Source organism: Rhineura floridana, chromosome 2, assembly GCF_030035675.1.
Source record: "Rhineura floridana isolate rRhiFlo1 chromosome 2, rRhiFlo1.hap2, whole genome shotgun sequence".
In the NCBI taxonomy this organism is placed as follows: domain Eukaryota; kingdom Metazoa; phylum Chordata; class Lepidosauria; order Squamata; family Rhineuridae; genus Rhineura; species Rhineura floridana.
In genome coordinates, this window is record NC_084481.1 from 156,707,582 (window position 1) to 156,734,837 (window position 27,256).

General features: G+C 40.7%; 2 protein-coding genes across 8 annotated transcripts in view; one reads left to right on the plus strand and one right to left on the minus strand.

Moving 5' to 3' along the window:
* Positions 1–479: 479 nt before the first annotated feature.
* On the minus strand, positions 480–16,454 carry HARBI1 (harbinger transposase derived 1). Of its 4 annotated transcripts, none has more exons than XM_061610899.1 (3): positions 15,604–16,454; positions 1,819–2,518; positions 480–1,478 (listed from the first exon to the last, which is right to left on the minus strand). In XM_061610899.1, the coding sequence occupies exons 2-3, from the start codon at positions 2,486–2,488 to the stop codon at positions 1,102–1,104; spliced, it is 1,047 nt and encodes a 348-aa protein (XP_061466883.1). In that variant the 5' UTR covers positions 2,489–2,518; positions 15,604–16,454; the 3' UTR covers positions 480–1,101. The 4 variants fall into 4 exon arrangements, with proteins under 4 accessions (XP_061466883.1, XP_061466884.1, XP_061466882.1 ...); XM_061610900.1 differs by having other exon boundaries at positions 15,559–16,454; XM_061610898.1 differs by having other exon boundaries at positions 15,735–16,452.
* ATG13 (autophagy related 13) overlaps positions 15,558–27,256 on the plus strand; it is a 68,717-nt gene continuing 57,018 nt past the window's right edge. Inside the window, exons 1-3 of one of the 4 annotated variants that reach the window (XM_061610894.1) lie at positions 15,558–16,513; positions 19,860–19,996; positions 26,111–26,192. In XM_061610894.1, coding sequence (XP_061466878.1) covers positions 26,124–26,192 — 69 coding nt within the window. In that variant the 5' untranslated portion in view covers positions 15,558–16,513; positions 19,860–19,996; positions 26,111–26,123. The remainder of the gene's footprint in view (positions 16,514–19,859; positions 19,997–26,110; positions 26,193–27,256) is intronic. The other 3 variants (XM_061610893.1, XM_061610895.1, XM_061610896.1) reach the window with 3 other exon arrangements.

Below are 27,256 nucleotides of genomic sequence, written 5' to 3' on the forward strand. Positions count from 1 at the left end.
TAGTATATATTTTGTAAAGTTGTCGGGTGGTTTGCTATGCGTTTGGACCCTTCTTAAGATATTATAACCAAATTTTGTATGATTTGCAAGATCAAAGAAAAGAATTTCTTCTGTGTTTGGATACAATTGGGTGCCATTTTCAATCAAGATGGCGGCCTGAACCTTTCAAAACTGCATTGATTTTAACCACTGATTTCAAAACCACTGATTTGTTTTCGATTCTTAGAATTCCTGAGCAATGCTGTGTATGAGACTGCTAGTCTAATATATTTCAGCACACACATTGTCATTTTGTACATGACACGAAAGACCCTACACAATTCCCTTACAGAAATGCAGTTGCTACTGGATGAAAAAAAGACAGATAAGAAAGTTATGGAGCAGAAAGGAGGAATGCTTCTATAACGTTTAACTATGTACAAACCAAGTCTGCATTGACCTTTTTAGTAATCTAAACTCAATTACTTAGAATGCAATGATACTGTACGCAAAATGCATTTTATTACATTTTGCAATACTTAAAAATATAACATTTTACTGAGCATGCATCCCTCTGATCTCCTTTTCTCCTTGATAAACAGTTCTCCGATAAGGCTGGACATTTTAAATGATCATGTACTGAAATACTGAGTACAGCAGGGCACCACTCATTCGGCAGGTTCCGTTCCAGGCCCCTGCCGAAAAGCGAAAACCGCCATAAAGTGGGGCCCTACTCAGCTGTAGCGCGCAAGCTCCCTGCCCTACAGCTGATTGCGTGCTACAGCTGATCAGCTGATCGCTGTCATCTGGAGCACGGTGGCTGGAGCTCCCCGCACTACAGCTGATCGCCCCGCTGGTGCCGCCGTATTAGCGGAATGCCAAAAAGCGGGGCGCCGACAAGAGGGGCCCTACTGTAGTGATGAATACATTCTGCACAATGAAACCAAGATAGTAAATTAGATGCAAAATATTAACCAAACACAAAATTACTATTTCAGCACTATTTTCCCCCTATAACAATCCCATCCCCATTTATTTTTCTGCTGAATTTACTAAGAAAATCAAGATCTATTATATTTGTTCCTGTGTCGTTTCTTAAATCCAGCTTATTATGTCTTATTGTTAGCTAAAGTGAGTGAGCAATAATTCCTGGCGAACTTGTTCGGCTTCAGAGTCAAGTGATTCCATATGTTCATATTCTTCCTCTGGCTGTTCCATCTGTACCATTGTTTGGGAAGCCCACACATCTAGCCCATGCTCTAGAGAAATGTTATGAAGCACACAGCAAGCTAGAATTATGTGGCTGGCTTTCTCTGGAGAATACTGCAATGTGCCCTTTGAACCATCCAGGCAACGGAAGTGGGACTGAATTGTCCTGAAAGTCCGTTCAATGACATTGTGAGTGGCTGAATGTGCCATGTTATATCGGTACTCTGCAGGTGTTGCAGGAATATGCAGAGGTGTCATCAGCCAAGTGCGAAGATAGAATGAACTATCACCTGTCAAAGACAAAAATGAGAGTTCACAAACCAGATAGGAATAGAAGGTTCCAGTTAATTCCAGCATACTAAAACTGGACATCCATCTGAAGCCAGGACTGTTTTATGCTACCTTTATTTGTTTTATCTTTGTAGAGAGAGAACTCTAAAGTCTCAAGAGCTTCCATATAAATGTGTTATCTCAGAGGGAGGCAATGGTAAACCCCCTCTGAATACCACTTACCATGAAAACCCTATTCATAGGGTCGCCATAAGTCAGGATTTTCATATGTCAGTGAACCAAACAGCAATTCCACCCAAATAAGAGTTTCAGAGAGGTCAGTTACCAGAATTAACTTACCAAGTAGCCACCCATCTTTGTGCATACCAGCTTCAAACTGGTTCCTGAGGGTTGACTGCTGCAACACAGCGCAGTCCTGTAGGCTGCCTGGCCAGTGTGTTTCTGCACTCAGTAGCATTCCTCTGGCATCACAAACCATCAGGCAGTTTAAAGAATGAAGGCCCTTTTGATTCACATATGACAAGTCCTCAGCATTGGGTGCCTTTATTGCTACATGGTTGCAATCAACCAGTCCTAATACCCCTGGCATACCTGCCAGCCCATAAAAGTCATCTTTCAGATGCTGCACTGACACTTCATCGTCTGGGAAACGAATGAACTGAGAGGCCCTCTCCACCAGGGCCTCAGTAACATTGGCAACACAACGGCTCATAGAGGCTTGGCTGATGCCAATCGCATCCCCCATGCGAGTCTGGAAAGAGCCAGAAGTATAAAAACCTAATGCAGCAAGAATTTGTGTCTCTGGGCTGATGGCCCTGGATCGCTGAGTAGGACGAGAGAGGTTGGCACCAAGAAGATCCACTAGATAATAAATAAATTGACGTGGGAAGCCATACATAGACACCAGATACTCATCAGTGACATCCTCCAGCTTGAAGCGATCAAGCGTCCTATGTCCGCGACCATATAGCAAGAGATCACAATCAAGAACTGCTATGGGAACAGCCATGATGGGTTGATCTTTCTTTTCTCTACTCACCTGTATTGGAGAAAAAAAGAAAAGAAAATTCAGTATGTGAATTAAAATATTATCCATTTCTCTATTGTCAAATTAGTTAAACACAAATAAATTTATTGTCTTAAGTGAATAGAATTTTGAAATTAATTTACAAATGTTTATTTTTTATTTATATCCCGCCCTTCCTCCCAGCAGGAGCCCAGGGCAGCAAACAGAAGTGCTAAAAACACTTTAAAACATCATAAAAACAGACCTTAAAATACATTAAAACAAAACGTTAAAAACATTTTTTTAAAAAGCTTTAAAAACATCTTTTAAAAAAGGGTTAAAACATCATTAAAAAAATATTAAGAAGCAATTCTAACACAGATCCAGACTGGGATAGGCCTTTTAAGTTGTTGAAAGAGGAAAGTCTTCCAAAGGCGCCGAGAAGATAGCAGAGATGGCGCCTGCCTAATATTCTTTTTTTTTTTTTTCAATAATTTTTATTCAGATTTTCATAAAACATACAAGACAAAATCATAAAACATTCAAAGACAAAAAACAAAATCAAAAATAGTTAAACAAAAAGAAAAAAAGAAAAAAAAAACAAAAATAAAAAATAAAGAGTAAAATATTGACTTCCCATTTGTCAAAGATCAAATCAGTTATAAGTCTATAATATATAACAATCCTGTCTCTTAAGTCATATTATAAAATCACTTTCCTCCAGTAGTTATCTTACTTAATCATCAAATCTCATAAACATTACTTTATTCTTTCCACAAAAAGTCAAAGAGAGGTTTCAATTCTTTAAGAAATATATCTATCAATTTTTTTTCCAGATAAGCATATCGATTAATCCATCTCATTACTAATTATGATAATCTTATTGTCATAACCATAGTCAAAATAAACATTTCAATTAATCCATCACATCAGAATCTGTTAGGTTCAATAATTTCAGTAGCCATTGTTCTATTATCTCTATTAGTTCCATTTTCCATCTTCCATCTTCAGTAGTCTTGTTAAGTCCAGTAATTTCAATATCCAATCTTCCATTATCAGTATTCCATAATAATCTTGCTGTCAAAGCCATAGTCATATAGTAAGAGTCTGATGGGAATTACCTCTATCCCAAATATTTTCTTGCCATCCATTCTGAATAGGTTGCTGAAATACTGCTGTAAAATCATATCTCTGTTCTTTTTTTCAAAATACACTGGGTCATCTCTTAAAAGTTTTTCCATTGTCACATGGCTGCAGTTAATTCCATAGATTTTCTCTATATTGGGCTCCATCACATCATTCCAGTCCAGAAGATTATCCATGCCATTGATAACTTTATCTCTAGAATCTTCATTCATTTCTTCAGAGATAACATTGAGTTCCAAACAATAGATTTTATTTCTAAAGTCCATAGACTCCAAATCTTGTTCCTGTTCCACGTTGGTTCCAATCTCCGGGATCTCCTCTCTCACAGGGACCCCTATTCCAGTCTCCAGGGTCTCCTCTCTCACAGGGACCCCTGTTCCAATCTCCGGGGTCTCCTCTCTCACAGGGACCCCTTCCAGGGTCACCTCTCTCACAGGGACCCTTATATCTTTAATCTCCTGCTTCATTTTACTCAATTCAATTTTCGTTATCTCAATCTCATCCATTATTTTCTGAAACATAGTTATTTCCAGATTTTCAGCCACTTTCTTAATTGCCATTTTAAAAGAAAAATATAGGAAAACCACTTCTTATTTCAGCAACAATTGGGTTAATACTCCAAACTTGGTGACATCACAGTATAAACAGAGCAGACAGCCTTATCTCTCCAATAGTTAAGTAAACAAAATGCAGTTCCCAGGATCGAAACAATTAATGGCAATCGTCAAGAAACAGATTCGTCAAAATAAAATAGACCAAAAAGAGAGTAGTCTCAAAACAGTATAATATTTTTCAAAATAAAAATCTGGAATAGAAATCCCTCTTCTGTGTATATCTTTAGAATGCAAATCCAGGACAGCTTTTTGCAACAAAAACAGAGATAAGCTATTAATTAGTGCGTAGCAGAGAGAAGTTATGGCTCCCCAGTGAGATGTCAAAAACTGATCAATCTGGCAAATCTCTTTTAAACAGCAACAATTTAAGTCAAGTAAAAGAAAAATATAGAAAGAAGGGTGCTTGCCTGTTAGTGCGTTCTCTCTTAGAAGATAAGATGAACGTTCGCTTTAACAGATAGAGCTTGCTGTTGAAAATCCGTCCCACCTTCGTCGGCTGGACCTCGTCCCATAAATTAATGAGATCTGGTCGTCCCAACAAAAATAGGCTTTGAGGTTAATCTCTTCGTTTCTCCCTACCCGGGAGAAGTTTAATCAGTCAAAAAAAAAAGAAAAAACTGACTGATATATCTGAATAAGCTTCTTTTGAGGCAGGAGCCCGTCTCAAAAGCAGGCACAGGCTAAGTCACCCTTCCCGGAAGTCCACGCCTGCCTAATATTCAAGGGGAGGGAATTCCACAGGGTAGGTGCTGCCACACTAAAGGTCCATTTCCTATATTGTGCAGAACGAACCTCCTGATAAGATGGTATCTGCAGGAGGCTCTCACCTGCAGAGCGCAGTGATTGACTGGGTATGTAAGGGATAAGACGGTCTTTCAGGTATCCTGGTCCCGAGCTATATAGGGCTTTGTACACCAAAACTAGAACCTTGAACTTGGCCCGGTAGCAAATGGGCAGCCAGTGCAATTCTTTCAGCAGTGGGGTGACATGTTGGCGATACCCTACCCCAGTGAGCAGTCTCACCGCTGCATTTTGCACCAGCTGCAGCTTCTGGACCAACCTCAAGGGCAGCCCCACATAGAGCGCATTACAGTAATCCAGCCTGGAGGTTACCAGTGCGTGGACAACAGTGGTCAGGCTATCCCAGTCCAGAAACAGCCGCAGCTGGCTTACTAGCTGAAGCTGGTAAAAGGCACTCCTAGCCATGGAGGTCACCTGGGCCTCTAGCGACAAAGATGGATCCAGGAGCACCCCCAGACTATAGACCTGCTCTTTCAGAGGGAGTACGACCCCATCCAAAGCAGGCAACTGACCAATTACCCAAACTCGGGAACCACCAACCCACAGTGCCTCCATCTTGCTAGGATTCAGACTCAGTTTATTGGCCCTCATACAGCCCACAACCGAGTCCAGGCAGCTGTTCATTTAACTTGGCATTAGCTTTAATTGCTGTGAGACTGAAGCATAAATTGAGAGAACACAAATGAAAGAAATATAGTAAACTTTCCCACAGTCCTATTAACATGACTGAGTCCTGCCAGATAAATTTTTACTGGAAAACAAGGGAATGAGATCTCCATGGGATTCTGCAGTTAATTTCAGCAAAAGATCCAATGAATTGTAGTCACAGTTCTGCCAAATTTCTAGTGCAATTTTTTTGAGCTATATAAAATTTCACATTGGGCCATGGGACATTTTTCACAGATCAAGAATGCACAATTAGTATTGACCTTGGGTCATACACAGACTTGCAATTGAAGAGTACGTGTTCCACAAGTAATTACCGCTATGTTTACATTCTCTCTCTGAACCAGTTAAACAAGTCTAGGAAAGTTTCTTTCTTTCTGAGTTGCTGCATAAAATTAATTGGCTGTACAAGGCAAGAGGGTGTGAACCAGTAATACTTAAGTTGGTGATATTCTTAGAAACATGGAGCACTGAAAAACAAACAATTGCTTTGTTGTAACTCTGGTTCCATAAGCTGTGTTCTCCCTCAAGAACATTTTTTAGTTTGTTTGGCTAAGTGCACACAAAATCTAGAACTCTAGAAAAATTAGAGTTGATCAATGGAAGTAGGCACCTAACAAAAACATGTTATATAAACAGAGAGGTGCCACCCATCCACTTTTCTCCATTGTTAAGCAAGTCAATCATATTCTGGCTGAGAAGGTCTCCTGAGAACTAAGGAATTCCAATCTTGCAAAATCAAAGTTCCAATAGAGTAAGTAATATTTCTTTCTATCCTGTTTTTTATGTCTACCAGTGACCCCAATCCACTTCCTGTGTAGCTTGGAAGAATTTGGTAACATGTGCCTCTGAGCATATGGTGAGTGGTGGCAACACCTGCCATCTCCAAATATGAAGAATTACATTTTTGTATGTTTGTTGGGTGTTCTTATTTTGCTTCTTTTTGTTGACCATTGAACCACACTGTCACTGAGTGTTTTTCCATCAAGTCTGAAAGTGTGGAAATCTGTAGCTAAGAGAAGTTATGTCTTTCCCCAGTCTGGGAACGGATAGCCACGGCCGTTGTCATGGCAGCATCAAGATAGACTGGGAGAGTTCTAGCAGTTATCTGTGTTGAGCTGAGTCTTCTGTGTAATGTCTTTGAACTGAGAACTTCTCTCCTAGAGGGGGGGATCTTAAAGCCTTAAGCCATAATGTCTTAATAAAAGACTCTTAACCTGATCTAATGCATCTGAGAAGTTTCTTGAGCAACTTAACTCCAACATAATGTATGCTGTTTCACGCAACAACGCACACACATCAACAGGGGTTATGGGCCCAGATCCACAGCGCATTACACGGGAGTAAGTTGCTGGTCTGAACGGCAGACGGAGTTCCAGAGGGCAGCTTGATTGATTGTACCAGACAGAGGTGAGCAACATGGCTGTAAACCTGTCTGGGGGAGGCTTGCCGATGGAACGACTTAATGAAAAGAATTATGGCAGCTGGAAGCCGAGGATGCGGGCTTTGCTGATAAAAGAGGATTTATGGGACATTATAGATGGACCCCCTCCGGCGGTACTGACCGCGGCCTGGACGCGTAGAGATCAGAAGGCGCAAGCTTTTATACTTCTGGCTCTATCAGACTCTCAACTTCTACACGTGAGAGATGTTACAAACGCCAAACAGATGTGGGACGTGTTGGAAGGCATTCATGTGCAACATACTGCGGGATCTAGATTGTGTTTGGCACGGAAGCTTTACCAGATGCGCTTCACGGGTGAGTGCGAAATGAGTGAGCATCTCACTGAATTCAGACGTTTGTTTGCTGAGCTGACGGACCGAGGCGTCGAACACTCTGAACTTCAGAAGACCTATCTGATCCTGGCTTCGCTCGATGGGACTTGGAATAATATGGTCATGGCTTTCGAAGCCATGCCTGACGGAGGTCTGAACGTTGCGTTTATTGAGGAAAAGCTGACCCAGGAATGGCAGCGGAGACAAGAGGCGAAAAGTGCTGAGGAAAAGCAAAGAGCCAAGCTGAAAGAAGAAAGCAGCTGCAGACAGGAAAACAAGCGGGAACAGCAGCGGTTGAAGTCTTGTTATGCCTGTGGGGCTCGTGGGCATCTCCAGAAAGACTGTGCAGTCAAGCGAAACTCCAGGGACGGAGGCTTGAAGCAGGGAAGTGTGAACTTTGTTTGTAAACAGAAGTCTCAAGATTTAGCACCTGTTAACTGGATTGTTGACAGCGGGGCAAGCCATATATTAATTAAAGACAGGAGTTTGTTTTACACGTCTACAAAAGAGCAGGACTTTGTTTTACTTGCGGATGGATCGCAGAAGAGCGTGGAAGCCCGAGGACTGGTGAGATTTGATAAACTGGGAATACTTTCAGAATGTTTGTTTGTTCCAGAATTAGCTCATAACATTTTGTCAGTCAGAAAACTGGTGAGTTGTGATTTTTCTGTATTGTTCCACAAAGACAAATGTTATGTAATGAGGGGAGATCAAGTGTGTTTGCAGGGAAGCCTTAATGATTCACAGTTTGTAATAAAGAGCAGTCAAGCAGGGTGTGCTGTGTTAAATGCTGAGGCACAGGTACATCAGGGCTGCGTCCATGAATGGCATCAAAGGCTGGGGCATGCAAACCTTGACACGATTAAGAAAACCCCAATGCATAGTGAAGACATGCGTTTAAGAGATTGTGGACAGTTAATGGATTGTGATTCTTGTCATAAAGCTAAAATGACTATTGCACCAATTAACCGGGAGGCTGAAAGAACCACAACAGCTCCCTACCAGCTTGTTCATGTTGATTTATCAGGGCCAATAAATGCTTCACGCGGAGGTGCGAAATTCTTTATGGTACTGGTAGATGATTTCTCTAGATACACGAATCTTTATTTGCTCAAGCATAAAAGTGAAGCTGAACAGAAGCTGAAGCTGTTCATTAAGAGAATTGAAACTCAACATGGCGTCACTGTGAAAGCGATACACTCAGACCGGGGGGGGGGAATTCACGAGTAAAACATTGAGTGACTTCCTTGAGAGTAAGGGAATAAAACAGAATTTTACTGCTCCATACAGCCCGTTTTCCAATGGAACTGCAGAGAGAAAAAACAGGGTGCTGCAGGAGGCAATGAGAGCCATGTTAATGGATTGCAGTTTAGGGAATTCTTTCTGGGCAGAAGCAATTCTTTATGCGAATTATATTCACAACAGGGTATTACACAGTGCACTTGGAATGTCTCCTTATGAGAAAATCACTGGCAGAAAACCAAAAATACAACACATTCAAAAATTCGGGGCACGATGCTGGATCCACATTCCACAGGGAAAAAGGAGGGGCAAGCTTGCACCGAGGGCACAGCAAGGTTTTGTTTTGGGATTTCAGAATGCATATTTCAGAGTTTGGTGTCCAGAAACACAGCAGTTAATTCTGAGCAGAAGCATTAAAGTCTCAGAAAAACCTTGGGATCAAAGGGAAACAGTCATTCTTACAGGGTCAGATGACACACAATCACAAACATTTAAGCCAAATCCAGACATAAAGGTGGAGGGCACACATATTCCTCTCAGGGATGCGTTAAATGAGCTCATTTGTGGGAAACGAAGATCAAAGAAACGTAAGGCTGAGGAAATGGAATCTCCTGCGCAGGCTGTGCCAAGCACAAGCACAGATGGGGGGGCAGAGAGAGCAGAAGCCCTAGTGCCATTAAGACGTTCTACAAGAGTAAACATAGGGAAACCGCCAGAAAGATATACTGTGGGGGTAATTACCAGTCCTGGAATGCATAAACTGGTGGACATGGATCCTGACACTTTGTGTACAGCCAAAGTTTGATTGAATAAAGTTTTAGCTAAATGTGCAGAGATGTTCTGAACTGTACTGAAATGTAAGCTGTATTGCAAGATGTATTGTAGAAATGTATTATTGTAATTGTTGTAATGAATTACAGACATGATGGGGAAAAGGGGGGATTGTTGACCATTGAACCACACTGTCACTGAGTGTTTTTCCATCAAGTCTGAAAGTGTGGAAATCTGTAGCTAAGAGAAGTTATGTCTTTCCCCAGTCTGGGAACGGATAGCCACGGCCGTTGTCATGGCAGCATCAAGATAGACTGGGAGAGTTCTAGCAGTTATCTGTGTTGAGCTGAGTCTTCTGTGTAATGTCTTTCAACTGAGAACTTCTCTCCTAGAGGGGGGGATCTTAAAGCCTTAAGCCATAATGTCTTAATAAAAGACTCTTAACCTGATCTAATGCATCTGAGAAGTTTCTTGAGCAACTTAACTCCAACATAATGTATGCTGTTTCACGCAACAACGCACACACATCAACACTTTTCTGTGTTACTACTGTTTCAACAGAGAATCTAACCTTGAAAAGTATATTTCTCTCATTATTCATCCTAGAAATCTGTGTCAAATTTATTTTTATTAATTTCAAAGCCTTTTTATTGGTCAATGTCATGTTATGGTGAAGACAGCCTTTTGTGTTTCAAACTGGAGGTTATGTTCTATTTCTATTTTGGGTACATTAACAATTGCATCTAAAACTGCAGTTTGATGTAAAAGCAGACTGATTACTATAAGTTGCTACATATAGTACATAGAAAAAACAAACTTGGCCTGCGCAAGATGCATGTTTTCAGCCTGCTATGCTTAAACTACTCCACTTAAGGAAAAGTGGGCATGGTCAATTAAAAACATAGAGCATACCTAGAATTTGCTAGAATATATTTCACCTCACATTATTTTATCTTGTGCAAACTGAGACACTCCTCATGTCCACTGGAAACTATTCTGCAGAATAGTCAGTGCCATTATTCTACAATTGTTTTTGGAGCTTTTTTTTAGTGTTGCAAATTACTGTGTTGCTGTACTTCACATATTCACAGAAACAGAAGCAAATGAGAATGACAAAAGAATGATTTACTATAGGAAACTTCCCTAAAATCACAGTCACTATAAATATATTTGATTTACCATATGAACTATATCAACTGTTTTAATATTGTTGCTTTCTCCCTACTAAAACAAGATCAGCACAGCACAGTCTTGTTTCTGTTCTTTGGGCTGATTGCAGGTGTTGCCACCACTTACCATATGCTCAGAGGCACGTTACCAAATTCTTCCAAGCTACACAGGAAGTGAATTGGACTGTGAAAGACCAACCCAAATTGTTTCTTCATTTTTACCAATTTGTAGGGCAGTCCAATATCTCAGAGAGGTCATGTCTCCTGCTCCCCTGGTGCATGCACTATAGCTGCCCAATTTCCCTGCTTTTTAAAGTTTGATAGAAACATCTGTTGGCAGAGTCAGTGTGGTGTACTGGTTAAGGTGTTGGACTACAACCTAAGAGACCAAGGTTCAAATCCCCACATAGCCATGAAGCTCACTGGGTGACCTTGGGCCAGTCACTGCCTCTCAGCCTCGTGAAAACCCTATTCATAGGGTCGCCATAAGTCGGAATTGACTTGAAGGCAGTACATTTACATAGGTACATTCTTAAACCACTATTAGTGAATTTCTCTGCTTTTTAATCCAGGATGTAAGAAATAGGATCCTGTGCGAGTTTGCTGAGAATGGATTGATCATTTGCATGCTTATTGAGATCAGTAGGATTTACTCCCATGCAATCACGCTTAGGATAAGTAAAACTTACCATGGGGGAGGATGGGGAAGGAGGGGATTGGAAGTGATGGGGGAGGGGAAGGGAGGGTTGGTTGGTTCTTACTGAACATGCCTGGCCTTATCATTTGAGTTCAATGCAAGATTTCTTAAATTAATTAAAAATCAGCCAGGCATTTTTTAAACTTTTAAACTGCAGAAGAGGAAGGTCGGAGTATGGGGCAAGGTCAGTAACAGGATTACAGGTACTCTATGAACATGGCTGATTTTTAATTAATTTCAACAAATTATGAGAACTCTGACAGAAAAAAGTCCAAAAGAGATCTGGTTTTTCTCTGTCTCGTTTTACACTTTAAACTCTTGATTCTCTTTTTTGTGTATCGCCATGAAAATTTAGAGGGCTGTTAAGCAAGCGTGGCTGTATAATAAAATTACAAAACCAATGGGTTGGATCTAGTCTTGTTCCTCTATGAATGGAAGGGCTCCTTCTGTTCACAGAGGAAACTGGGATCCACTGGGGGCTCTCCAATTCTGAATCCTTTCCCATCACAAATGAAAAGAGGCTCCCTGCTGGAGGAAGAGGATGGGGTAGTGATGTTCACCAATTCTGCCTTTCTCCTGCAGCCCCCAGTGACATCTCCCACATTGTTTCTAAGGGTTCTCTAACCTTCTGAAGCAGCTTTTCAGGGAGTACAGGAGGCTATAGATGAGAGGAAGAAATCAGCAAAAATAACTGTCCCACCCTTTCCCCAGTGTGAGTGGAGATTTACTGAGCTTATGTCTTGGACCCAACCCAATACGATTTATAAAAAGTAGCAATATCCAATGTGAACATCAAATCACAGTCATAAAGCAGCACATAAATTTGACAACAGACCATATTAGAATCCTTCCTAACCCTTTGGCTGCACAGTAACTGAAGTGAACAAAGAAACACTATGGATTACTCCCAAGTTCAGTAACAGTTGAATTTGGGGACAGTAGATTCAAGGACATTCTGGCAAAAATATAAGACATTCGTTCTTCCATTTTTTCTGTTGCATTCTTGGGGGGGGAGTAAACTGACAAGGGCTGCATGCTACCAACACCAAACAACACTTAGAAGGGCCCCACATTCCCACCCCCCTAAGTAAATCCCTATCTGCTATTGCTCCACATATACAATGCCACAGTTCAAACTAAATGTTTTTGTAACCATTGAGGTCAAGGCGAATATTCTTAATGCAGAGAATGATTTCCTTTGTTTGCTAGAAGACATCTGCACAACACAAGTCTCAATGCCATGATTTTGCTTAATATGCCCAAGCCACAGAAAGAACTCCAAAGTCAGCAAAGCTGCTAAATCAGTCCATGTAACTATCATACAATCTATATCTTATCTTCTGCACAAAAATAGGGTTAGTCATTGAAAAACTACATTGAGGGAGACAGTTATGCTAGGCAGCCAAGGCTTCTAAACAGCCTTGTACTTTTTTACAGGTTGTACATGAAGAAAAAACAATCTGAGAAGGCTACAGTTCTCTAAATGCAGTAGCTTAAGCTAAATATAGACAATAAATACTTTGTCCTAGAAATAACTGGGGAAAACCCAAAGTTAGGCTGCAATCTTAATTCCATTCACCTGTTAGTAAGCCCTTTGAATTCAATAAGACTTACTTCTGAATAGACGTGGTCAGGAATTTATAGTTCTGTTTAGACAAGCAAGCATACATGTAGGTAGACTCAACAGGCCTCTCATGATCTTGTTTTGGATTATGACCTCTAGATGATTAATATCATACAATCCTAAAAGTCTATCCCATAAAGCATTTGTGCATGCTCTTTGGCTTAGAAAATGCTAAGTGTTGGTAATATCAGCTCACTGTCTTGTTTTCTAAAGAAGCATAAGCTACTTGCAATATATTAACAGTTTCCAGTTTTAATGTAAACAAATGGTTTTCCAGGAAGAAAAGATGATACCTAAAATATTGTAATATCTTAACTTCCTCAGTCACGCTATTGTCCAATGACTATCCATACAGAAGAGGCCATGTACCACCAAACAATATCTTAGTCCACAATCACAGAAAAAGCACACAAGGGGAAAAATGTGAACCAGACAATAGAAGAACTTCCCAAGGCAACTATTGTGGCTTTTCTGCGCTATTGATTGTTGGGGTGTCCTGTCACAGATCATTTTGGTGCATAGCATATTATATGGTGGAAATGTAATAGGGTTGCCAGGTTCAGGACCTGAGACTGATCCTGTATCTTTAGGAGAAGAGAAAGTCAGCCAAGTGCAGGTGTTCTTGCAACTCTGTAATGGGAAAAACCACAAGGTGGAATTCTCCCTTCCCCCTGCACAACTTTTAAAGATACAGAAGACCTCTTAGAGGCAGTACATCTGCTTGAAAGTTCCTCCTGGTCTTTACCAGATGGTTGTTAAGCCTACAATTAACTATTGCAACTGAAATATTCTAATTATCCATATCATCCTTTTGAAGGAAATAGATGGAATGTGTAAGGAAACATAGAACCATATCAGTGTCTGAGAATGCCATGTTTGAACTTGTAATGCCTATGGGATCCACCTAATTGAATTATTATGTCTACAGAAAATGCAATAATCTTACTCTGTCTAAGAACATTGCATTGTCCTTGGACTTCTTACTATTTACACTGTAAGAATGATGTTTATCTTATTTCAGAGGTGGGCTGTTGTTAGCACATGAGCAAGACCCAGCCCCATGTTTTTTTCAGCCCCTGATGGTCCTACCAAATTTTGATCAAGATATAGGTAAACACTTTGTCAGCAGTGTTACTTGTAAGCAAAACTGTTTTAACATTTTATAAAAACCAGAGATATATCATACTTCAAAATTACATCTCTCTTTTGGATATTTTATGTAATATGTGTGACATATGCAATTACATATTTGAAGGTAACAACGCCAGAAAACATATGGTCCATTACTATGAAGCCCTCTACTGCTAAACAGCAACAACTTGGGGGGGGGGGTCAGCTTGTGCAGCAAAGTATACTTTTGGCCCCCAAGACTATTGTTTGAAGAACAGAGTGGTCCCAAAGAATAAAGAAATAGGCCATCCCCATTTTGTTTTTTAGGAAACACTTGAAGGATAAAGCTATCAATGGTTACTAGGGATGGTGGCTATGTACTACCTCCAGTATCAGACAGTATACCTCTGAATATCAGTTGCTGAGGAACACAAGCAGGAGAATGCCATTGTGCTCATATTCTGCTTGTGAGCTTTCTATAGGCAATCTGATTAGTCACTGTGAGAACAGAATACTGAACTAGGTGGGCCTCTGGTCTAATCCAGCAAGACTTTTCTTATGTGTTGTTTACAAGCTCCCCGAAATGCTCCCAGGTTGAACCACCAGGAATAATTTTTCTAAGGAAGAAAAGTAAGAAGGATGGAAGAGACAGAGAGAGAAGAATAGCAATGAGACATATAATAATAATAATAATAATAATAATAATAAACTTAAAAATCCTCCTCTCTGTCTCTGACTCATTGTGGGGTGTTGGGTATATTACTCTGGTATCTTTATTATTATTGTTGTTTAGATTTATATCCTGCTCTTCCTCCCAGTAGGAGGCCAGGGAGGCACTGACCATTTCAATCAAAGAGGTAGCCAACTAGCCATGGCTTACAGCGGAAATGAAACAATAGTCAAGTAGCATTTTAGAGACTGTACATAGGAACAGAAATCCAAACAATGAAAAATGCAAAAAAATGTCCAAAAGTAGAATATTTTAAAATTATTGGCTAGACAGTTTCATGAAATACACAATAGAGAAAAAAACAATGAAATTGAAATATTTGTAGAAACCACCAGATTCTCACCATAAAATGTTGTGGCATCCACTAGACAGGAAAATTTGCCACCACATGCGTGCCTAAAAACACTAGATTTAGTGGGGAAACAACTAAATTGGCAACGGACTTTTATCCTCCAGCACCGGCCAGCATGGCCAATGGTCAGAGATTAAGGGAGCTCTAGTCCAACATATGGAGGACTATAGGTTCCTCGCCGCTGCCCTAGGCTAGAGGGACAGGGAGCAGACTGAGGGGGGAAGGGGTCTGCTTAGAAGTCATCTAGAGGACGAAAGCTGGAGAGGGGGCTGCGTCTGGCAGGAGCTTATCGTAGTTGAAGGAAGCTTGAAAGAGAGAGAAACCTAAACATGTTTCGCAGCGCGGCTACGTGTTCCCTCCCCGGCCCCCATTTACCCCTCTAGAGCAAAGGGAGCCAGTCCCGATGTCCCTTCCCAGTACCCGGATAGCGAGGCGGAGCTCTAATCCCTCTCACGAATCCTGAGCTGTGCATTCCCAAACGCAGATTCCTCACGAGGCTGTGTTTTGTTTTTGTCTGAGACCTCGGAGCTGGGAGTTCCGTCAATACTAACCGCTGTTGCCTAACCCGCGGGCGGGGTGGTTAGAAAATGGGGCGCGGGGAGCTGGTTTCTCGTTTCTGCGGAAAGTGCCGTTGTGGGTACAGAATCAGCTTGCCCTGAGCGGATGAAAACAAACAGCAGCGATGGCGGCGGTGTCGGCTGTTGGGAGAGTCTGCGGACGTGAACGTCCTTCCTCTGTAAGTTCCAAGGAGCAGGTCGGTTCGTAGGATCGACATACTCGGGCGTTTTTCTCCAAGGGCAGACGCTGGTTCCACAAGACCTTTCTCGAAAGCCCGTCACAAGCGGAGACTCCACTCGCGGACCCGCCTCAGGCATTTCCACCCCCTTTCCCTGGGGAGCACCAAGTACCGGGCTAGCAGTCCCACAACCTCCTCTCCAACAGACATCGTTTTCTGGCAAGCTTGGACTAGGAATTTCCGCCCCGTCCGGCCTACTAAAATCCTCGCCCCACGCGGGACTTGGGGCGTATAGTCAAGGACGAAGGCTATACGAGGAACGGAGACAAGAGCTGAGCGGACCTCAAGACGGGGAGAGGAGAGTCCTTAGTGCTAAGAGCTCCCAGTTATGTTACACTGAGTGACCGCCTACAAAGGACATTTCCCACTCTCGTGATCTGAAAATCCGAAGGAGGAGGGACCACCTTCCAGCCCTCTGAATCAAAACCAGCAGTGAGGATTTATGAAAAGCCCACTGCGTTTGACCATGAGGAGAGGCTAGGATAGCCTCTGGGCACGTCCCCGGAATGAGATCTCGACCTGTCACCTCTGCAGGTAAATGAACTCCTGCACCTCAGCGGCACATATCGTCATGGTTTTGTATAGGCTTCTCCTATCTCAATCCATGTAAGAGCAACACGGGGCCAAAGAATGCAGGAAGGGGAAGAGTTTACACAAGTCCACAAAAGCTTAATCCATAATAAATGTGTTAAGTCTTTAAGGTGGCACAAGACTCTTTGATTGTTTTTGAGGCTAAATTGTAGATCACACTTGAGGAAGTTTATGCAGTTATTGCTTCTCATCTGTATATGGTTAAAACCCACCTTTTCTATATAACTTTTGAAAAAATCCCCTACAGTCCTGTAACTAAGCCTAGGTGTCTGTAACTGAGGTAACTGCACATTCTTCTGCTGTTTATCACAAGCATTGTTTCCTCCCACTCTTCTGTCTCCATTGTGACTGTTTTTAAAATTTTATGTTATTTATGGGTTCTGTGTTTATTTACTTATTGTTTGATTCATATACCGCCCTTCCTCCCAGCAGGAGCCCATATCATAATTCCATTTTATTAGTAAAAGATCTCTCCTATGCCAGCAGAGATAGACTTAAACTCATCAATCTGGTTCTCATAACTATTCAAACAGACGCAACTAGTTATGAACTCATTTACTTGTATTTGCCATCTCAAAGTAATGCTTTTTATTCAGAAACATTCATGTCTCCCCTTCTACTTCTGTATCTGCAAATACTTTTAAACAGCCTTTGAAAAATCTAGTATATATTTTGTAAAGTTGTCGGGTGGTTTGCTATGCGTTTGGACCCTTCTTAAGATATCATAACCAAATTTTGTATGATTTGCAAGATCAAAGAAAAGAATTTCTTCTGTGTTTGGATACAATTGGGTTTTGTTGACTGAAGTTGTATTTCAAATCTGCTGTCTTTAATTGTTTAAACTGCTTTAAAGCAGCAATCTTCAAAGAGTTCCAGCAACACAAGCCCATTTTCACTAACAATTTTTACATCATGTGCACCTTTCAGAATCAGATACATTTCCAAATCTTCAGTCAATTAAAAGATTGAAGTGATCCAAGACATTTCGAATTGTTGGGCCACAATTCAATACAAATTTAAGTATGCTAAATTCCACTGAAATCTTAACCAAAACAGTAGAATCCTGCTATGTTGAGTAGGGCTTTCTCTCTAGTAAGTACTTTTAGGATCGCAGTCATTAGTATGCTTAATTCTGCATTGGATTTTGGCTCTGAAGTTTTAAAATATCTATTGTATAAACAAAAAACAATCCAGTCAGAATGACTGGATTTTTTTGTATTTAAATAAATGAGAAAAAACAATTTTAGAAACTTGTTTGCCAAAAAAATGTACATTTCTTAATTTCTTCCTCAGAGTTTTCATTAATCAAGGAACAAAACAAGCTAAAATTCAATAGAAAGGGCTTTCGAATGCCTTGATATGCTATTCTAAGCATCTTTTGTTGTATGACACTCTAGAAGAAGCAATTTTGGAGAATTTGATTACTCAGAACAAAGAGTACAATCCTATGCATTTTTATTTATTTATTTATTTATTACATTTATACCCGCCTTTCTTTTCATGTTTTATGTTCACCGCCCAGAGAGCTATTGCTAGTCGGGCGGTATATAAATTTAATAAATAATAATAATAATAATAATAGAAACCCAAGGCAGCTTTTTACTCAGAAGTAGGACCCACTGGGTTCATTAGGGCTTACTCCATTGAAGTAAAGCTCACTGTGTGATCTTGAGCCAGTCACTGCCTCTCAGCCTACCTCATTCTTGTATTTATGCACTAGCCTGGTAGCCTTAGGCAAGAACAAATTGCCTGCAGGTGAATGAACAGCCAGTGGAGGAAGGATGGAGTGCTCTGTGTCCAGTACAGAAATGTAGTGGGCTGCTGCCAGAGAGACAAGAATTCTCTGTCTTTCTTCTCCCAGCCCCAGTGGGGTAGTGAAAGTTTTTGCAGACTAGTAACTCTTGTGGACTTATTTACAAAGCTGGCCTAATCTACCTCACAGTATTGTGAGAAAAAAATATATTTACAGGAATTAGGGCATACACCTCTCTGTAGTAGATCAGCCAAAAGGGTTCTAAAGTGTGAAAAATTTATGTCTGTTGTATTTGATTTTCATGTATGCTGTGCACACTGAGGGACTCCATGGCCTATAGATGGTATCTATAGTGTGCACACAAATCACAGAAAGAATAACATGGTTCTCTGAAGGGAGTAGAAAAAGAGGAAGACCAAACAAGAAATGGATTGATTCTATAAAGGAAGCCACAGACCTGAACTTACAAGATCTAAACAGGGTGGTTTATAACAGATGCTATTGGAGGTCGCTGATTCATAGGGTCGCCATAAGTCGTAATCAACTTGAAGGCATAAAACAACTCCTCACATTGGGGGAGTGTTGTGGGTACACATATCTTACTGGAAACTGACTGTTTTTCCATAACATGGGAAGTAGCCCTCAGGAGGTAGAAAACTGAGAATCCTTGTTAGCTTTTGTGCAATGGAAATGGACTGCCTTCAAGTCGATCCCGACTTATGGCTACCCTATGAATAGGGTTTTCATGGTAAGCAGTATTCAGAGGGAGTTTACCATTGCCTACCTCTGAGGCTAGTCCTCCCCAGCTGGCTAGGGCCTGCTCAGCTTGCCACAGCTGCACAAGCCAGCCCCTTCCTTGTCCGCAACTGTCAGCTGGGGGGCAAGTGGGCTCCTTGGGACTAAGAACAGAATCACAGAGATGGAAGGGGCCTATAAAGCCATTGAGTCCAACCCCCTGCTTAATGCAGGAATCCAAATATAAATATTATCTGCATATAATATATGGAGATAAGTGAACCAATATGTCTATATGACATATATTTCTCCAAATTTAGAAATACATATTTTATGATGTAAGAATTAATTTTCATTTAAGAACAAAATGAGAAGTTTGTCTCATTTTCAAGTTTGTAGTAGTCATATGCTTTCTATCATGTAATATATACTAATAGCAAGTTCAGTACTCCAAGTGCCAGTCTTTCTTTAACCAAAACATCACCATCTATGCACAAGAGGGAGATATCAGCAGACTTCTGGGAATCCTAGTTTGCAGGAGTACAACTAATTTTGAGGGGGGAAATCCAAAACTGCTCAATGGCCATGGAATGCTGACTGACTGGTGGGGAGGCAAAGGACTCGAGTGTCATGTAGGAGCGCATATGGATGACTGACTACCTGGAATGCTGTACAGAAGCACTCCATACTGCAACATTTTGTTGCAGGCTCTACATATTATATAATGAGATTTCATCTAATGTTGTTAAATAATTTATTATTAGCATTAGTATTACATGAAGCTTTTTTTTATTTATTTAGGAAATCAGGGTCACTTACAGTGGACTCTCACATAGTCTTCCATCCGGGCACTGACCGGACTGAAACCTCTTATCTTTAACAGTATAATGAGGCCATGGTGATACCACTCAATTCTCTGGGCCCAAGAAAGTCTAATGGTGAGCTGCCATTCATTAGAACTGCCAGGATCTAATCTAATTTTTTTCTCCTGGACGTATCAATTCCTAACTTGGAGCTCTGTGTAGCGTTCCCTGTTCCTCTTAAGAGATTGTGATGCAACTGTTGCCAAGGCAACTGCTCCCTACTCTCAAAATGTTGTAAACAGGCAAAGGAGGAGCAGATTCATAAATGGTTTGTGTGTCATACGCATGTGCTTGACCTTTATTTGAAATTTTAATCTGGATCGTTTTTAAGGTTTCCCTGCTTTCAACGAGTGTGCTCTTGAGAAAGCAATGGAGGTATTAATTAGAAAGCATTATGAAATATGAAACTGTCTTATATTGAGTCAGACCATTGGTACATCTAGCCCAGTATTGGCTACTCTGACTGGCAGCAGCTTTCTAGGTTGTTAGGCAGCAGTTTTACACAGTCCTCTTACCTGAATTTCTTTTAATTGGGGATTGAACCTGAGACTTTCTGCATGCAAAGTCTGCTTTGCTACTGAGCTACAGCCTTTCCCAAAACATATAATGTGGGCAACACAAAGTATATCTGGCAAGGGTGTAGTCGTTTGGGGACTTGGGTGTGTTTGTCTTAGACCCTTTGCTTTTTTGGGAGCTGGGTGCCTCTGTCTCCAGCATCCTATGAGATAATCAACATGAAAGGGGAGCATATTTGCCACAGAAAAAAGTCTTTCAACTTGCTTTTTTATCCTTTCTTGCTGATTGGAGCCAATTAGAGTGAAAGGAGGTGAGGTGGCCACTGAGAAGACTCTTCTCAGTAATTAACACTATTTTCATGCTCATTGGCTCCTAGGGACATCTGTTGTTGTGGGGAAAGACATTAACAAGGATCTCAGTCTCAACCCATCAAGAAAAAAAAAGAATGGGAGGGGGCATGGCTGTGACTATCATGAAGGGACCCTGCACTTCTGAATTAGCCACTGCACTACTGATCTCTGGTAGTCTAGAACCTTGCAAAGGTTCTAGAATCTCCACAGTGAGAGATGTGACCAATATATTAATTCATCCTCTCTTCCTAGTGAAATATGGGATAGGATTACCCATTTCTTATTTAAATGTATCTTATCAACAATGAGGAAAACAGTGGAGATGCCAGAATAGAGAGCAAAGAAAGCAACATGAAACTCTTAACTTTAGTACTGAGAATATTTGAGATGTATTATTACAACAAAGTTGTATCTTCCACAGTTTAGTTATTTTAATTGATATCTTCATCATTCTGACTGTTTCTGCAACCTTCAAATTATAGGATTCACAGCAATGAGAATGCCATTGCTTCAGAGTATCTAGCCTTTAACAATTGACTGCAAAGAGATCAGCACTGGAGAACTTAATGCAGAAATCTGAAGTCAGATTTGTTTTGTCCCATTTTTTCAAGGGCCTGCATTTCACATTTATGCATTTGAAGCATGTGATCTCAAATACCAAATGTGAATCTCCCTATTTTAGGAAACATACACATACACACCAGCAGAACAGTATCCTTTCCCATTTGTAATTGTGACCATGTAGCCGAACAGCCTGGCAAAAGCAATTAGTAGTATTATGAAGTATGCCGTTTACATGCAAGCCTGCAGTTTCCATATGCAGCCCTTACACACACACCCTTAGGATCTTTTGAAAGATCTGAATGTACTCCAGAATTTGGCATCCCAAGGATTAACAAAGACAACAGTATTAAATCAACAGCAGTTTTATTATATCCAAAGAGAATTAGCGTACTTATTAAAAATACATGATCAGATGTTAATTTAGCTAGACCAAGAGTTTCATAAATAGCACTCTAACAACAGCTAATTTAAGGAGTTAAGATGACTATACAAGCTATCAGTTCTAAAAGCACGCATGAAAACACATAGAAAAACTAGGATGCAGTTGGTCAGAGAGGAGGGTGGAGGAGGGAATGGTGTTGGCTGAAACAAGAAAATTTGGCTGAAGGGCTCAAGGTAAAAGGTTAACAGAAAGAAAATGCTTGCTGACCTGAGGCTGAGGAAAAGAACCTGAGGTTGCCAGAGGAGGGAGTTTGGGTAGTGGCTTTGTGGAGCCTTGGGAAAGTTCTAAGGCAAGAATCAGAAGAATGCAGTTGGAAGCGTTTCTGCTAGAGAATGAGCTGAAGTAAAAGTTCCATTTCTACAAGAAAGCAGCAGTGGTGGCACTAGGAAGTGAGGTAAGGAGAATATGAGCTCTTGTGGTGAGACAGCAAAGGAAGAGGGAAAAAGCATAGCAGAGGGAAGAAAGGGAACAGATCTCCCCAAGAAAGAGGGACCACCAGATCAGGCTTGGAAGTAGAAGATAGACGAAGGGTACAGAATGAGGGTTTGTCTAGCTTGGCAGATAGGAAGGGAGGTTTAATACCTGTCCTTCTGTGGGGCTGCTTGCTGTGTTAAAAAAGAGGTATCACTTCAGCCTCAGAAAGCGACAGAGAAGGGAGGAGCAGAGTCCACTGGAGATTTCCCCAACAGGGAAATGGGATTGTGACGATTCCAACTGCTAAGCATCACCTTTAATGCTCAAGTTGGGCTTAAAATTAAAATAAAGGCTACAAATACTGTCTTCCTGACAGTGACTGGGTGTTAAGAGTTTTTAAATGGTGGCAGCCAAGAAGAGTCTGTCCTAAATCTCTGAGTAATGGCTTCTAAAAATTCATCTTCCTTCTGTTGTCCAAGTGGGTGTTGGGCCTTTTCTGGTTGGAGCCTCAGGCCACTGAAATGTCTATATTATTGTGAGGGGACAAAAGACAAAAGATAAATCTTGGGTAATCATGTCTTGGCTGAACACTTCCAGAAGGAGTCTTAATGCTTTTTGTGTGTGTAACTTTGACTTTAGAAGTGATAAGGGCAATAGCAAAGATTTCCAGTGAAAGATACCAATTGATGGATTTAGGAGGAGGTGGTATTATTATTATTATTTATTAAATTTATTAGTTGCCCATCTAACTGGTTGTCCAGCCACTCTGGGCGACGTACAAGATAAAAAACAATACATTAAAACATTAAAATTTAAAACCATAACAGTAAAAACCTAACCCACCCCAAAAGCCTGCCTGAATGTGCCACTTCAGCTTGCTTGAATGTGCACTTCCTGAGTTACTGCAATGGAGGATCTCTTCTTACGTCTCCAGGCCAAAACAGTTTCCTTCCTCAGGTGCAGGCTACCATTCTTACAGGAAAAGCTGAATTTAGGAGTACTTCATAACGGCAGCCTTGAAGAATAAGGGGGAGCTCCAGCCTCACCTGTGCCTGTTTCCCTGTTAACTGATAAAACAAATAATTCACTTTTTCACTGCACTTGGATTATGGCTACCATCCTTTGAATACCCCATCTCCTGCTTATTTAAGCAAAGGAGTGAGATTAGGAAGTGATTTATATACCTGGAGTCCAGAAAGTCAATTTAACCACTCTGTATTGAGGAGGAGAGAGAAAAGAAAGAAGAGGCTGGTGAGCTGCCCACCATCTGGCTCTCAGAATCGTAGCCCATCTCCTTCCCCCAGCTGCCATCACAGGGCTATTCAAGAACCATTTTGACCTGAGGGTAAGAGAGAGCTAGCTTTTTTAAAAAAAGAAAGTCCTTGTTACCTGTCTTTGTTAAACAGTTTTAATTGACACTTAATTCTTTTAATATTTTTACATCAACCACTTTGTGACATTCATCTGAAAAGTGCAATATTAATATCTTAAATATAAATAATAATAATAAATGAAAAGTTTTGCTTTAGATCTATGATCTGTTATAGTTTCTCAGGAAAGAAGCACTAAAAGCAGCAGAACAAGGGTCTAGAGTAGGATTAATCTTGAGGAAATTGCCACCATGCAAAAAAGTGCAAGCATGTTTGAAATATGCAGTAGATCACAAAGAAGATGTGTCACATATGTGAACTTCTGTTAAAATGCCATTCTGTACTAAATACATTTTGAGAAGTACTGCAGTGTGTGCATATTCATTTTCATCCGGGGGTGTGGGGAGTTGCAGAAAATACGGCTGTCAGAAATGTCAGCACTTCCAAGCATAGAACCCAAGAACTTCCTGACTTGACCAGCTCATAGCTACAAAAATATTTTCCTTTTAGATTATGTTGGGTGATCTTCTGTGCTGAAAAATAAATATTCTGAAATTCAGGTTCCGGCTCTGTGTTCCATTTCATTGGTACATCACTGAGCAAAATGGTGTGTGACTTTGAGCAACTGTACAGATAGTAGTGCTCTTTCTTCAAGTGTCTCCTTAAAATTGGATTGGATCCAGACGTAGTCATGCTTTAGGAGATCCACTAAAATCAGTGGGCCATAAATCAGTCAACTTAAGTCTCATTGATTTCATTGAGTTTACTCAAGCACGACTTAGGGCACAATCCTCCTAGTAATTTCACTGGGCTGAGGGGATTCAGGATGTGTAGCTGCAGGGGAAGGAGGAAATTCCCCTGGGCACAGCCGCGGCAGAGCCGCAGACACTGGTGCAAGTTCTGAAAAAGGGGAGACCTGGGGGTGTGCAAGGGATGGAAAAGAGGGGAGGGGGACTGGCACCTGGCCCTGTTTGGCTCGGTCTTGCAGCCCTTAGGCCTGGCAGACACTACGCCAGGAAAAAGGGTGGCAGAAGGAAACATGCATTTTGTTTTGTCCCACTGAGCTCTGCCAGCAAGTCAGTGTGCTCCTCTCCAGTGGCTCTTGATCGGAGGTGGGATATGGCAGGACCTTATCCTGCCTTCCCTTCCATTGGCTCCACTTGCTCCAGTCTTCTCTAAATATGATTGTTCTGTTAGTCTGGATTCAACCCATGATCTATATCTTGGTCAGATTCTGATCTGTAAAAGTATGTTTTGGACAAGGAAACATATGCATAGTTTCCCACTGCAGTGAGGGTCAAATCTGTTGTCCCTTTTTGTTATATATTGTGCTTTATCTGTCACAAGTTCATAATAACTAGATAGGTATTGTTGCTCAGTTATCAAGACATAAAATAATTTACCAAAGATCATACAACTGGGATAGCCTGACCACTGTTGTCCACGCACTGGTAACCTCCAGGCTGGATTGCTGTAATGCGCTCTATGTGGGGCTGCCCTTGAGGTTGGTCCAGAAGCTGCAGCTGGTGCAAAATGCGGCGGCAAGACTGCTCACTGGGGCAGGGTATTGCCAACATGTTTTTTAAAATGTTTTTGTTTTAATCTATTTTAAGGTCTGTTTTTATGATGTTTTAAAGTGTTTTTAGCGCTTCTGTTTGCCGCCCTGGGCTCCTGATGGGAGGAAGGGCAGGATATAAATCAAATCATAAATAAATAAATAAACTGTTCAGCAGCAGAGACAGTTCTCATTATTCACATGTTCTTTGTCCTTTGCCCTGTGTTGAATCCATTGCATTATTAACAACATTATATTGTGATAAGCATTATTGTGAAACATTCTGAAATATATATGATGGTGGGGGGAGTCTGGTAGCACTTTAAATACATTTATTGTGGCATAAGCTTTCACATACTATTACCCGCTTAGAAGTATGAATTTTTCTTCTAATTTGGCACAAAGGTATAGCAGGTCTGTGACATGACAGATGCCACTCTGCCCACATGTTCAGTCAGGCAGCACAATTAGAGGATCTAATAATAATAATAATATCAGCCATATTACCATCAGAGTCTCATTCACCTGCCATTCATGCTCTGCTGTCTACATAGGTCAATCTCTATACAAAAGAATACCAGGACACACTGTTGTTCTGTAAAAATGTGTTTTCTTTAAACATACATAGTGACCAAATTCATTTGGGCCTTGGTTCTAGCAAGTTCAGCAGTTTAAATGAAATGTGATCTTTTCCTGTTCCTCTCATGACTGAGCTAATTCTGAAAAGGCACAGAAAGTTTGTCACTGTTGAAAATGTAACTATCACTGATGTATATTCTCTTCATTGCTAGTACTGTATTAATGTACAGTATATCATACACATTTATTTCCTCAACAATAGTTATTATTAGTTTTATGACTCTGTAAGATTAGTTTGTTGAAGTTCATTAGCTTTGATTGGTTTTTAGTAATACAGGCGGATCTCTAAATTTTGAAACTCAAATACAAATTGGAATATTTATGCCTGTTCTATTCTAGATTTCCATATGCGATGGACACTGATCTCAGTTCCCAGGATAGGAAGGACCTGGACAAGTTCATCAAATTTTTTGCCTTGAAGGTAATTATTTGTTGTTGGAATAGAAGTGTAATTTTTCTGCATTCACATTGCAATGTGACAAACTAAAACTCCCTGTAGTTTTTGCAGTGCCATTTGTTGCAGTGCCATTTGTTGCAGTGCCTTTACGCTGACTGATGCAACGCTGAAGCTTTTTTAAACGGCATTTTCTGCTGAGCTCTGATTTTGTGTGGATTTTTGAAAACATGACACAAATTATAGTATTGAAAAAACCACTGTAGTCATGCAGCTTTTGAATATGACAATCTTCTATTGGGTTGTTGTGCATGGATGCAGGTGACTAGTCTGTAGACCTTGGAACTGAATCACCTATGCTTGGAGTCAAGAAAAAGGAGTTAATATGGAATTGGTATTCCAGGTAGACAAAACAGGAAGCCACATTTCAGATCACTGTCAGTTTATTATCGGAACTCTGGGCAAGGTTTATGTTATCTTGATCAGAGGAATTGTAGAATGTTCAGCTGTAGCAGTACAGAAAGAAGCTCCAAATTTCCAGGAGCTATGGCACAGCATAAATACAGTGTTGCACAAATCTTGTTATAGTTACTTTCAGTTACATACAACGGCCTTCCCCATCCTGGTCCCCCCACACTAATATTTGGACACCAACTCCCATCATCCCTGATCATTGGCCAGGCTGGCCAGGGTTGAAGTCCAAAACATCTGGAGGACACCAGGTTGGTGAAGGCAGGCTTTCAGAGATCAAACCCTTGTTTACAGGGGGCATCTTAAAGCACCCAATGATTGTCCTGTGCTAATTGATTGAGGTTAGTATGTTTGTTGATAAAAATATTTGTATACTGCAATTTTATTTAAAAAATCAAACCAGTGTACAACAATAATACAATAAAAACCACACCAAAATTAAAATAATCACCAGCTGTCTATTACAGAGAATGTTTTTCTTAGTTGTTTGAATAAGTAGCAAAGAAGAGTTTTCAGCGAACATTTGAAAGTTGAAGCAGAAGGTGCCTCCTGAATCTCTATTGGAAGAGCATTGCATAGGAGTGGGCCGACAACAGTGAAAGCTTGATTTCACGATGATA

Coding starts and splice junctions, on each gene's coding strand:
- HARBI1 (XM_061610897.1), bottom strand. Junction 1,479..1,818: donor CAAAGATGGGTGGCTACTTG/GTAAGTTAATTC, acceptor TGTCTTTGACAG/GTGATAGTTCATTCTATCTT.